Source organism: Chinchilla lanigera, unplaced genomic scaffold (assembly GCF_000276665.1).
Source record: "Chinchilla lanigera isolate Chin_1 unplaced genomic scaffold, ChiLan1.0 scaffold00112, whole genome shotgun sequence".
Taxonomy (NCBI): domain Eukaryota; kingdom Metazoa; phylum Chordata; class Mammalia; order Rodentia; family Chinchillidae; genus Chinchilla; species Chinchilla lanigera.
The window spans coordinates 1,954,068-1,966,067 of record NW_004955513.1 but is presented as its reverse complement, the minus strand read 5'-3'; the positions used below and the strand labels follow the sequence as shown (position 1 = coordinate 1,966,067).

The window sequence follows — 12,000 nt, the reverse complement described above, 5'->3', positions numbered from 1 at the left end:
TCGCCGGCGCCCTGGAGTCCGTGGATGAGGATGCGCGGCACCAGCGGCCTCTGCAGCGCAGGCGGCGGCGCGCTCGGGCCGCGGTACAGGTAGAGCGCGGCGCCCGGGTCCAGGTTGGAGACCAGGCTCTGTGGGTAGAAGTAAGGCGACGGGAACATCCGCTGGAGCGCAGAGTAATTGCCTGCTTCCGCCAGCAGCTCCAGCCCGACGGCCGTCTGTCGCTTCCATTTAGTCCTGGGGACCGAAAGAAAAAAGTACGGCGGGGGTCACGACTGGGACACCAGGGACCCCTGCCGCTCCCGAGTGCTGGGCCCAGAGAGCCTGCAGGGCTAATAAATTCCACAAGGCCCGGCACATGCATTCTCTCCTTTTTTCCTTATTTTTTATTTGGGGTTTTTTTTTTTTTTTTTTTTTTGTGTTTTTTTTTTTTTTCCAGCACCAGGAATCGAACTCACAACCTTGCGCTTGCCAGGCAGGCGCTGTGCCGCTGAGCTAAATCCCCGGCCCGCATTCTCTCCTTTAATTTCCCCCTGGATTTCCATGCTATGATCCCCATTTTACAGATTTTAAAACTGTGGCATGGTGGTGCACACCTATAATCCTAACACTCTGGACAAATTAGACCCTGTCTCCAAATAAAAAATGGGAAAGGGCTGTGGATGTAGTTTAGTAACAGAGCGTCCCTGGATTTAATCCTAGTACCGAGCAGGGAAAGGAGAGTAAGGCATGGGCCAGTTGCAAAGATCTAGAAATCGGCAGTCTGAGGCTCCAAGCCAAGCTTTTTGACCCCAGAGCTGGGGGGTCAAAACCTTCTGCTCTGGGGATCGCAGTCGCCTCCTGTGGAGCTGGGCCTTGGGGCTCCCCCTGCGTCTGTGTCCCCTGGGAGGACCCTGAAGGCCGCAAGGACCAGGAGAGGGCAGCAAAGGTGGAGGGGTCTGGCTGCTAGGCAGAGTCCGGGTAACCCTGGAGCCCATCTCTGCAGGCGCAGGCGGGCAGGCAGGCAGGACACGGGGCAGGACGTGGCACCGGAGAGGCCGTGTGCCCAGCACACACACCTTAGCTCCTCCAGAGGGCAACAGCACCCGCAGCGCGGGGGAGGCGGACACCGGCCAGCCAACCTGGCCCTAGTGAGGTGGGCTCAGCCACACCAGCCCTGGCGCCTTCCCTGAATTATTCATCATCATCATAATTGTGTGATTACTGCAACAGGCCTTAATTATTGATGCCCGGAGCACTAATCGGTATTTATTATTAATGGGGCTGCGTGCTCCGAGGCTTGTTTATGGGAAGCACCATTCCTGCCTTCGTTAAGTAGGTGACTGGTGTGTGTGTGACCTTGGGTCGTGTCGCTGTGTGTCCATGTATCACGCGGGTTAAGTGTGTGTGCGTGTCATACCTAAATCCTGCGGATGATTTTTGGAAGGTTAGGAAACCGTTTCCAGAGAAGTGCCCCAGCACCGATTGCCCAGTCCCTCTATCCCAGGGAGCCTCTGAGACCAAGTGCCCCGGGAGCCCTTTCTGCAGGGAAGAGCCCAGGCCCCCCGTGTGCCCTGGAGAACGGAGGCTGCCCCCAAGGGCACTCAGAGCGCAGCACCAGGGCCTGCTCCTCCTAACATCCAATGCCCCTGGGCCTGACCACCTGTTCCGGATGCCTAGGCTCCTTCCCGCTGCCCCTACTGCAGGGCTTCCATCGAAGTTTTCGCCCCTCAGGGGCTCAGTTTTCCCACTTTTACCGAACTAGGGAGTGGCGGGGGCCTTTCCCAGGTCTCAGGCTGTGGACTCTGCAAGGATCTGCAAGGAAAGAAGCGCCCCTTCCCAGGTCCGCAACACAGCGCAGGAGCCTCACCTGCGGTTCTGGTACCAGGTCTTGACCTGCGTGTCGGTGAGGTTGAGCGAGGCCGCCAGCTCCATGCGGTCCTGCACGCTCAGGTACTTCTGCCGCTCGAAACTGCGCTCCAGCTGCGCCAGCTGATGGTCGGTGAAGGCCGTGCGTGCCTTGCGCGGCTTCTTCAGGCGCACTGGGGGGCTGTCCCGGGAGCTGGAGATCTCGCGGTCGCCCTCCTCCTTCACTGCGGAGACACAGCGGTGCGTTAGGGCCCAGCCTCACCGCGCGCCGCCCGGGTCCTCCCACTCCATCTCCTGCCTCGCCGTGGAGTCCCCGTAGACACGGTCCCGGCCGCTATGGCCCCGCGGCGCCCAAGCCTGCAGGGGCCGCGGCGCAGTTACTGGAGCCGGGACACATCCACCCTGCGAAGAGGGATGGAGAAGAGCACCCGAGGCTGACGCGCCCCCGCAGCTCCGGGGAGAAAGAACCCGAGCCCCGCAGAGAGCAGAGCCGCCCAGTCCCCGCCGCTCATGCACCCAGCCTGCGCGCACCGTGGAGACAGAGAGGGAGCCCCAGGGAGCGGGACTGACCCCCTCCTCCCAGGCAGGAGACCCGGGTCCCGCTGTAGGAGCCGCGCCCGGGCCCCTTCCGCTCCGCCACGTCGGGGAGGGCAAGGGAGGGAGCTGAGAGCCGAGACCCAGAGAGAAACCCGCATGGGGGGACAAAATCCCGCTCACCCCGCAATTCCCTGTCCTCAGGAACACATAACTGTGTCCAAGCCTCATGTGACCCCCACCTAGGTGCGGATCTGTAGCAACGGTTTCCCCGGGCGCCGAAGGCTGCCTGCGAGCTGCGCGGAGGAAGGAGGGCCGCGCGCCGGGCGGAGAGCGCCGAGCACCAGGGAAACAAGCGGCTCCCGGCGCCTCGGCCCGGGCCGCCCGCACCGCGGGGCCTGGTTTTCCTTGTCAGGGCTCTGCCCTCGGTGGCTCCCGCTGCACCCGTGTGACGATCACGTTTGCAGCCCTAGATCAGGACACGACAGCGCCGGGTCCCCACTCCTGAGGACCACAAGTGGGCCCTGCCCGGGAGCTTTCTTTTCCCCCACTTTCGTTGGGGTTGACTGTAGAGAAAGCGCACACTTACACAAGCTCCACTTACACAAGCTCCGCGCTCTCCCTCCTCCTTTCCCTAAAGAGACTATGTAACCGCGTAGGCAACCTCTCCAAAACTGAAGGCGCAGGCTGCGGCTTCCCCCACGTATCCCTCCCCTTTTTTCTTTATTTTCTTTTATGGCGACTTTCATTGTGCATGCCGTTTGCAGTGACAGCGTTCAGCTGAATGCGAGCTGATTTCTCTCTGTAGGAAACAATAATCCGGTTAATTGAGCCACGGGGGAGCGGGGCTTTTCAACTGGAAACGCTGCACTTCCTGGGCAGGGAGGGCGCCGGCCGCGGGTGCACCCAGGCAGCGCACCAGCCGGAAAGCCCCCGGGAGGGACGGCCAGCCGAAGCTTCCGCCTGCCTCCTGCGCTCTCCTTGCCCGGAGAACTGGACTCTGGGCACCATCAGAGAGAGCCAGGGACCGATTAGCAAGAGGGGAAAATGAGTTGTGTGTGTGCAGGTTGGGAAAGTTTAAATAAATTCAAAGCGATGATTATCCAGACCTCAAACTTGATATTGCAGAAATCTTACTATTCGATCTAATTATCTGAACTTTTCGTAAAAAAGAATCCCCTGCCGAGGTAGAATGGACCAGCTGGGGGTTTTAAAAGCTCAGCCCCTCAGTGCAGGATGGAACCTTAAAGGCACACTTGGAACCACCCTGTCTCAGCCTCCGGGATAGACACAGCCAGCAGGACCTCCACTTCCCAGACTTTGTTATGGAAGCCACCTCTCAGCATCCCGGAGTCTAAGTCCCAGTAGCCCTCCTTGCCTGGAGCAGCCCTGCTTTGGCTTCTCCCTGGACCTAGGCTGCAGCCCTTCGTGTACGGACCAGCCACTCAGGAGCCTCACTTCAAAGCCTGGTTTCATCTTTGTGGACATTACATTTGAAGAGCCTTTGATACCAAAAGCGTAGGAGCCTGCTTTTTCTCCGCTGCCCTCCTTGGAGGAATCTCTCAGGGTGGACAGCGGCTGGCTGGTGTAGTTGGCTTAAATGCCCGCACGGGCTGGCTCCCACGGCCTCCGTGGCTCTGTCTCCCCGTTGGGCTCTGAAAGTCACTCCATGTTTGACGAAAGCTCCAGGCACGGTCTGTGTGGTCCATTTCTACTCTCCTTGTCACTCCAGGGCTTTTTTAGGTATAAAGGTGGCAGCTCCTAGGGGCTGGGGAGACCTTCTATCCCTTCTACTCCAGACCTAGTTAAGTGATGTGTGGACAGTCGGCCCTCATGTCACCTTCCTGATCAAGTATCATCAGGGAAGGGAGGAGAAAATTGATATTCCAATTATCTTGAATGAAACCTCTCAGGAACTCACTGTTGATGTACACAGGGCTCTTCCCCCTTGCTTTCACCCGATGATGGGAAGTTGTGGTTGTTGTTATAAATTGTAAATAATAAAATGTGATGCTATAAATTATATTTACATCATCTACATGCGTGTGCACGTGCGCACACACACACACACACACACACACACGGAGGCGCACCTGTGTTTCTCCAGGACAAGTTTTCTTTGCCTCCCTAAATAGGTCCCCAGGGAAGGAGCAAGGGTCTCTGGCCTAAGGCCCCTAAGTGCCTCTAGATCTCTTCCTGGGTGCTCTAGTTGAACGTGTCCATTATCCAGGGGCGACTGGTCGAGCGTGGCTGAAGGAGGCTTGGCCCCACCGTTTGCATAGAGGAAACGGGGAGAAACGGGATGTGGAGCAGGACCCCAGAGGGGTTCGGGATTGGTGTCAGGATCAATCCTCAGATGAACTCTTGGTTGGGAGAGGCGTCGATGAGCCTTCCTAAAATTTGTGAAGGTTTGGTGGACTAGGGACCAGGAGATGCAGACCCCCAGACAATAAAGGGATTGCCTTTATAGGGAAATGTTTGTCTCATGAGAAGGGGTTCAGGAATTAATTACAATACGAAAAGAGCCACGAGCAGCTTTTGCCAACTCCTAGTTTTCCGCTGGAGCACAGGCCACTCAGGCTGTCTCCTCCAAAGCCCCATGGAGATCTGTGGCTCTCCCCCACTTCACCTCTTGACGTCCTCCCAGAAAGAACTCGATGCCTCCGGCCCCAGCGAGCCAGGTAAAGGTCTAAAACAAAATGAGCGTACACTTTCTTCCCTTTTCCCTCCCCTCTTTCCTTTGATCTCATTTTCTTCCCCCTTTCCTCACAAGCCTGATCTCAGCCTCTTGGTTAAGAGGGAATGAAAAGGGGGCAAATCAACAGAAAAGATCCACTGAGTAAAAAAAGACAAGCAAAGGGGCAGCAGCCCCACCTGGGGGAAGCAGGGTTGGTTACTCAAGAATCTGGGTCTCCCACACAACCTGGACTATCGCTAGAACTTAAAGCAAAATTCACTGCGGACCGCTGTGTGGGCTCGGGGCCCTTCCCTTTCCACCAGACCTCTGAACCTGCTCCAGCCAGTGCTGAGCTGCCATTTCTCCTTTGAAGTCAGTGTTTCTTTGCAAGATTCACAGGCCCGGATGCCCTGAGCCCAGTGGGAGGGAAAGGCCTGTTTTCCATGGGCGTGGGGGATTTCAGATTAAAGGGCCGAACATTCTGACTGTACTAGAGTTCCAGCTGAAAATTTCCTGCCAGAATCTCACTCCTGTAAAGAACACTTTTCCCTTTGGGGCTTCCATTCCCTAAAGGTCTCTTCCCAGATATCAGTGGCTGGAAAGGACCCTGCTCCTGCCAAGCAGGACCACTGGTAGAAGGGTGGTGGTCCCAGGCAAAGTTTCAAAAGTTTGCTTTGCGCATTTGGGGGGTGGCTCACCTCTCTCTCCCCAGTCCGCTCTCTCCACAGCACCCTTTGTTGCTCAAAGGTCCAGCATGGGGCAGACCAAAGGGCTCAGACGAGACCAACTGCTCAGCCTGAGCCCTGGGGGAGCGAGGTGAGCACGTACACGCTTCTGAGCGCTCGCGCTCAAGTTTTACACCCATTTTTAGCCATATACCATCCCCCGAGCTTTCGCCTCCCGTTTCCTTACCTTTGTACTCAGAGTCTGAAGAGGCATTGCTGCCACTTTTGTCCAGCTTGTCTCTAAAGTCCTCCCCAGCCTTGGCCGCAAGACGGCCCCCAGGCTCCGGGGCTGTGGGCTGCCCGCTGCTGGAATAGGGTGCACAGGCCGCGAGAGGTTTGCAGTCAGCAAGGATGTCCCTGATTAGAAAGGAGGAGGTGACGGTGCGCGACTGGGCAGGGGCTGAGAGCTGGCCCGGCTGCAGATGGGAGTCCAAAGCTGGGCCGGATGCCCCACCAGGCCTCGGGGTTCCCGTCTCCAGACAGTCCCTTCCCGGTGAGGCTGGCGAAGAGCAGTCGCTGCTGCTCTCCGAGCGTGGACTCAGCTCCAGGGGTGAGCGGCAGTCCCCGAGCAAGTGGTCCCCCTTGGGAAGGGCGGGGCTGCCCGCGCGGTGGGAGAGAATGGAGTCGATCCCAAAGCCATTGGAGCCTTCCATCGCCAAGCTGCGACCTGTCCTCCCCGAAAGCTCCCCACCCACCCCCAACCCCAGCCGCCGCTGCCCCTGCCCCTAGCTGCGGGCTGGCATGGGGAAGGCGGGCAGGGAGCCTGCGGGCACCTTGGACGGAGTTCAGCCTCGGGGGAGCCCGGGAGCTCGGGGCCAACCTCCTCTGCGCATTAGATCCAAAAGGGCTCAGCGCGTCTTCTGCAGCATCGCGCGGAGCCGCCGAGGAGCCGAGGGGGGGTGGTGGGAGTGTCAAGAAGGAATGGGAGGAGGGCGCTCCAAGTTGGGGAGAGCAAAGGGGGAGACGGACGGTCTGAGGGCCCCTTTGGCACGGAAGACAGGCGAGGATGGTGGAATCTAAATAAAGGACGGATTTGAAAATCCAAACCGTGCGCTTCTTCCAGGCAAGTGGTGGCCGAAGGCAGCGGGGTCAGCACCGCGGAGAGCAGCGGGCCCAGGCCGGGCTACCAGCCGGCGGCACGGAGCGCACCTGGCGGCGTCAGCACCGCGGAGAGCGGCGGCGGCCGGCGCGGCATCCCGCTTCCCCTGCCCGCAGGTCCGCCTGCGCCCGCGCCCCGCGCAGGGGCCCGGTCAGCACCGTGGACAGCGCCGCGCGGCTCCTCGCTGCTGCTCTCGGCGCGCGCCTGAGCCTCCCCCCTTCCTTTAAAAAATGAACTTGTGTCACTTTTACTTTGGGGCTGGGTTTTTTTTTTTTTTTTTTTTTGGTTGTTGTTTCGCTCTTTTTTTTTCGCTGTGTTGTGTTTTTTTTAAGGGGACTCGCCCACGTGTCCCCGGAGTGACGGCGCTGATTGGCTCTGGCCGATTTTGGGGGTGATGTCACGGCTCCGCAAGCCGCTTCCCGATTTCTTTTCAGTTTGATTAAAAGAGACACTGAATTAATTACGGCACAGACCCAACTGTTTACCGGCGATTTCCACACGGTTTGCTTTCATTAGGCCGGTGATGAAGCCCCTAATGAGGGTGATTAGCCGAGGGGGTACGGGCTGCGGGGGGAGGGGACAAGCCGCGCGCCCCGGGTCAGGATGTGCGGGTTCGAAAGCGGTTTCTGAACGTTCTCAACGCTTCCCCACAATGATTCACCTTCCTCGTCTCGAGTCTCTCCTAGATTCTTTTTCTTCCCCCATTTTAATTCTTCCAGAAATGGGAAGGTCTTCAACCCAGCGAGAAAGAAATGCGTGTACACAGAGAATCCCTTTCCTAGTGCAGGGAAGAAAATTTAATTTCTGTTGCTCTCAGGACGCTCCCGCTGGGCTCTAGGTGCTTCTCGGGGAGGACAATTTGCCACCCTTTCTTTTTCGTCTCCTTGGGCTCCGCAGTCCTGGTGTCCTGGGAAGTGACCTGAACAGTCTCCGATGGCTTTACCCTGGGTCGGAGGTGGAGACCGTGGGAAAACCTCCAAGGTTGTGGGGTGAGGAATCCTGCGGCCCGAGGAAGGCAGCGAGGGACAAAGAAGCAGTGACCCCTCCTGCCTATGACCTCCCTCCCTCCGCCGCAACCCAAGTCTGGGAGCTGGTGCTTTGTACCTGTAAACGAGCATGGGGGTAGACGGCTGCACAAGGCTGCCTTCGGATTCCACGCAGGGCCGGGGCTGGCCCTGGATGCGTCCCAAAGGCAGCCTTGTAAACACGGCGTCTTCCCTGAGAACACGGCAGCCCCTTGCCCCGCACACACTGCCACGGGGCTCGGGTTTCCCTTTCTGGGGTGCTGGGCAGATCCTGGGCAGATCCAGACCGGTCCTGGGCCTGGATCCTCTGGGAACAGCCCCGGGGTCTGTGAGCCGACCTCTGCGCCTTCACGGCGGCCTGCGCCCCAGCCCAGGCCTCAGCCTGTCCCGCCGAGCTCCTGCTGCCCACCCTGGGCCCCCAGAAAGCTGCCCCAGGTGCTGGGTCGGCACGGAGCCTGGAATCGTTAGGCGCTCACGTCACCAAACCCGAGACGGGTGGATGCCCGTGAATCCCAGAGCAGCACAAACTTTCTCCTCCCGCGGGCTGGGTCACCGCGGCCTCGCGCCCAGCTCCACGCACTCCCCCCGCGCCCGGCGGCAGATTGGAAGCGGCCAAGCCGGCGGCAGGGCTGGGGCCGAGGACCGGCGGCTCCCGGGGGACTCGGGCTTGGGCTCGGCTGCAAGCTGTCGGGCAGGCGGGAGAGGGGGCCTGGCCCCAACTCGGCCGCCTGCTCTGGGCCTCTCCCGCCACAGGGCCTTGCGGGCCAGTGGTTCATTTGAGATTGGTGGATGGGGATTGGGCAATAAATCAAGCGGAGCTCGGGCTGCCCTGGCCCTTCTCTGCCGGCCCCCAGCTCGGCCTCTCCCCTGCTTCAGGAGACGGGGAAGACCTCACCTCCCTCCCCTCCGCCCTCCCGCCTCCTGCTTCTCCCAGACTCCATTTGCGTCCCTGGAGAGCCCTCCTTTACTGGGGCGTCCAAGTTCGCTCTCTGTGCCTGTTGGGGGGAGACAGCGTGAGGGCCCCATGGCCCAGGAGGTCTGGCGTCCCCTGCCAGCAGCGGATCCCAGCAGCCTCTGCCCCAGCCAGCCTGGGAGTGCTGCGGCCATGCTGGAGCCTTTTCTGGCCTCTGTCTTGGGCTGGGGCTTAGATCTGGGACCGAGACAGAGCAGCGGGCGGCGCTAGGTGCTACCTGATCAGAGCAAGAGCCGGGTGGAAAGGAACCTGGGGGACCCTGACCCCCTGCAGCCCAGCCAGCTTCTCCGTGCTGCTTGGAGGCCGGAGCATATTTAATGGGTCGTTAGTGTGCTCTCATTTGCATTGAATTATCGCTGTGTGTTATAATATAAACCATGCTAGGGGAATTATTTCGTTTGAGATTTACTCTAGGATTTAGCTCTCTCGCTAACATGGTTTTATTCCTATTGGGGGCTCTCTGGTGCCCCAGGAGCCTCCCCTCCTCGCTCCTCCTTCATCCGGGTCTCGCGTGCACCCCTACCTGTCCACAGCAGGGGCTTGTGTGTGAGCGCCCATGAGCTCGTGTTTAGCTGGGCAGGAGGGAGGAACGGGCATGTTTCTAAGGATCTAGGAGACCCTTGGCAAAGAGACCCAGGGGCAGGAGGCCCTGGGGCTCTGAGGTCCGAAGGAGCAGGCCATGAACGCTGGCGAGCTGCCTGATCTCTCCCTGGCCCCCTGACCTCAGCATTCCTTGGGGCTTGGCAGAGGGGCTCCAAGCCCCGTGCCGGGCTGTCCTGGGGCCGGGCCCAGCCTCTCCGCGGCCACCCTGCTGGGTCCCTGTGTTCAGGACCTCGAGCCCTTCCCCGCTCCCTCTGAAGCCTCTGCCTCCCTCGCCAGCCCTGCTCGCCTTCCCTTACGATTGCTTTCTTTGCGATATTTCGCCTCTCCTGGGCCCAGAGCTCTGCAGGTCCAAGACCACCCACCGGCAGAGGTGAGACCACAGGTGGGCACACGCTGGGCAGCTCACCTGGGTTCCTTTGGGTCCACGTCCTTCCCAGCAGGGCTCCGGGCCAGCCGGGCTTCCCTCCTTCCCAGCCCCCTTCCTCTGCACCTCACACGCTCAGCCCTGGGGCTGCGGAAAGGGTTGTTTTTGCCCATTTTGCTCACCTGGATCAACAGGCAGAAACGCAGGCCAGGGGAGCGGTGCTGAGCATCTTGCAAGAATACTCTTGGGGGTGCTGGGGATTTAGCTCAGTGACACAGCGCCTGCCTGGCAAGCGTGAGGTCATGAGTTCGATTCCCGGTACCGGAGGAAAAAACAAAACAAAAAAAAAGAGAATACTCTTGGGGTCTCTGCTCACCTAGCATTGTGCCCCAAAGGCAAAGGCCATCACCCAGGCATGCAGGGGCAGTAAAATGGGGCTGGAAAGGTCAAGGACACCACCCCAATCAGCAGAGGAGTTTGAATCCCGCCTCTAGAATCCAGGGCTGCGACATGGTACATCAGCAAATCCTTACTTAAAATGTTGGTGTTTCATCCATCGTGGATTTTATTTTATTTTATTTTATTTTTGGTTTTTCTCTGGTACTGGGAACCGAACTCATGACCTTGCGCTTGCCAGGCAGGCGCTTTTGCCGCTGAGCTAAATCCCCAGCCCCCATCGTGGATTTTAAAACACTGATTTAAAAATACTGCATGAAAACATTGTCTTGATCAGCCTGGTGTGGCGGCTCACGCCTGTAATCACAGCATTTGGGAGGTTGAGGCAGGAGGAGCCCCATGAGTTCAAGGCCAGCCTGAGCTACAGGTGAGCTCAAGACCAGCTTGGACTACGTAGTGAGACTCTGTCTCAAACTCCCCAACCCAAAGAATAATAAAATAAAATATTATCTTGGCTACTGAGGTTTTTTGGTACCCATTAAATTTTGTACCTCAGATAGAATATGTACCCGTCCTTCTCAGTGACCCCTAAGAGGATTAGGTGATATGTTTTTTAAAGCAAATAGCTTTGTGAACTTTTGGGTTTTCGATCTATAAGACGGGATGATGTTAATTCTCATGGCTGTTGTAGGGCACCCTGGCACTTGGCCTGAAGAGTAGTGATTACAAAGCTCTCAGTACAAGCACTGCTGCTCACAGAGCATTTCCTCTCGGCAGGGGAGAGCCCCCAGGCCTGGCGCACCGCGGTACCCCGCCCACCTCGGCGCGGTCCCTGCCCAGGGTGTCTTTTGGTTTGCTTTTTACTTTTATTTATTTATTCTGGCAGTCTGGGAATTGAACCCAGGGCCTTCACGTGGGGCTCCATCTCCAGCACTTTGTCTTTACTTTTTATTTTGAGACAGGTTCTCACTAAGTTGCCCAGGCTAGGCTCAAGCTTGCAGTCCTCCTGCTTCAGCCTCCCAGGGTGTTGAGAGTACAAGCACACCCGGTTTTTAGGGTGCAGTGGGTGGAGGACTTGGGTAAGGCAGGCCAGGCCTGGGGGCCAGCGCCTCTCTGCTTTACAAGCAGATGCGCTGAGCAAGGATCTGGGCGAGCAGAGCCGTCCAGGCCAGGCTCTCTGTTGAGGGTGACAGCCCGCGGCACTCACGAAAGCAGAGGAAAACACACTTGCTTTTTCTCCTCTCTGCCTCCCTTCTCTCCTTCCTTCCTGCGAAGCACGTGTTCCAGGAGGTGTGGCGAACAGCTGAGGGACCCCGCCTAGACGTGTGGGGGCCTCGCATGCCCAAAGCCCTGGCAAAGGCTTCCAGCAAAGAAAGAAAGAAAGAAAAATCCCCTGCATAGAGAATGTCCCGTGTATAGATTCACATGTACAGTTTATCTGCATTCAGTTCTGGCAGTCTGTGTGAAACCCAGCCTACCACCTCCCCCCAAGTCATGATTCCAAACGTCTGTTTTTTGAGGAGAAAGAAACGCAGCGAAAAGATAAGGGCGAAGGCACTCGGCCGCGTGTGCCGCACAGTCCGCCTCAGCGTCCGAGCCAGCGCAGCACCGCGGAGACAGGCTCACTTTCTGCCAGGCAGCGCGCGGTCACCGCACCCTTCCACCCGCCGCTTCCCAGCTGGTGCTGGTTACGGAGCCGGGATGTGCACCTCGAAAAGCAAAACCATCCCCAGACCCAGGCACCCCCAGAGCTGTGGCT

The 12,000-nt window shown here is 58.5% G+C and overlaps 1 protein-coding gene across 1 annotated transcript in view; it reads right to left on the bottom strand.

Moving 5' to 3' along the window:
• Barhl1 (BarH-like homeobox 1) overlaps window positions 1-10,162 on the bottom strand; it is a gene marked incomplete in the record, with an annotated part of 14,205 nt that extends 4,043 nt beyond the window's left edge. Inside the window, 4 exon segments of the mRNA XM_013506597.1 lie at window positions 1-234; window positions 1,847-2,069; window positions 5,969-7,879; window positions 10,028-10,162. Coding sequence (XP_013362051.1) covers window positions 1-234; window positions 1,847-2,069; window positions 5,969-6,434 — 923 coding nt within the window.
• Between the last annotated feature and the right edge of the window lie 1,838 nt (window positions 10,163-12,000).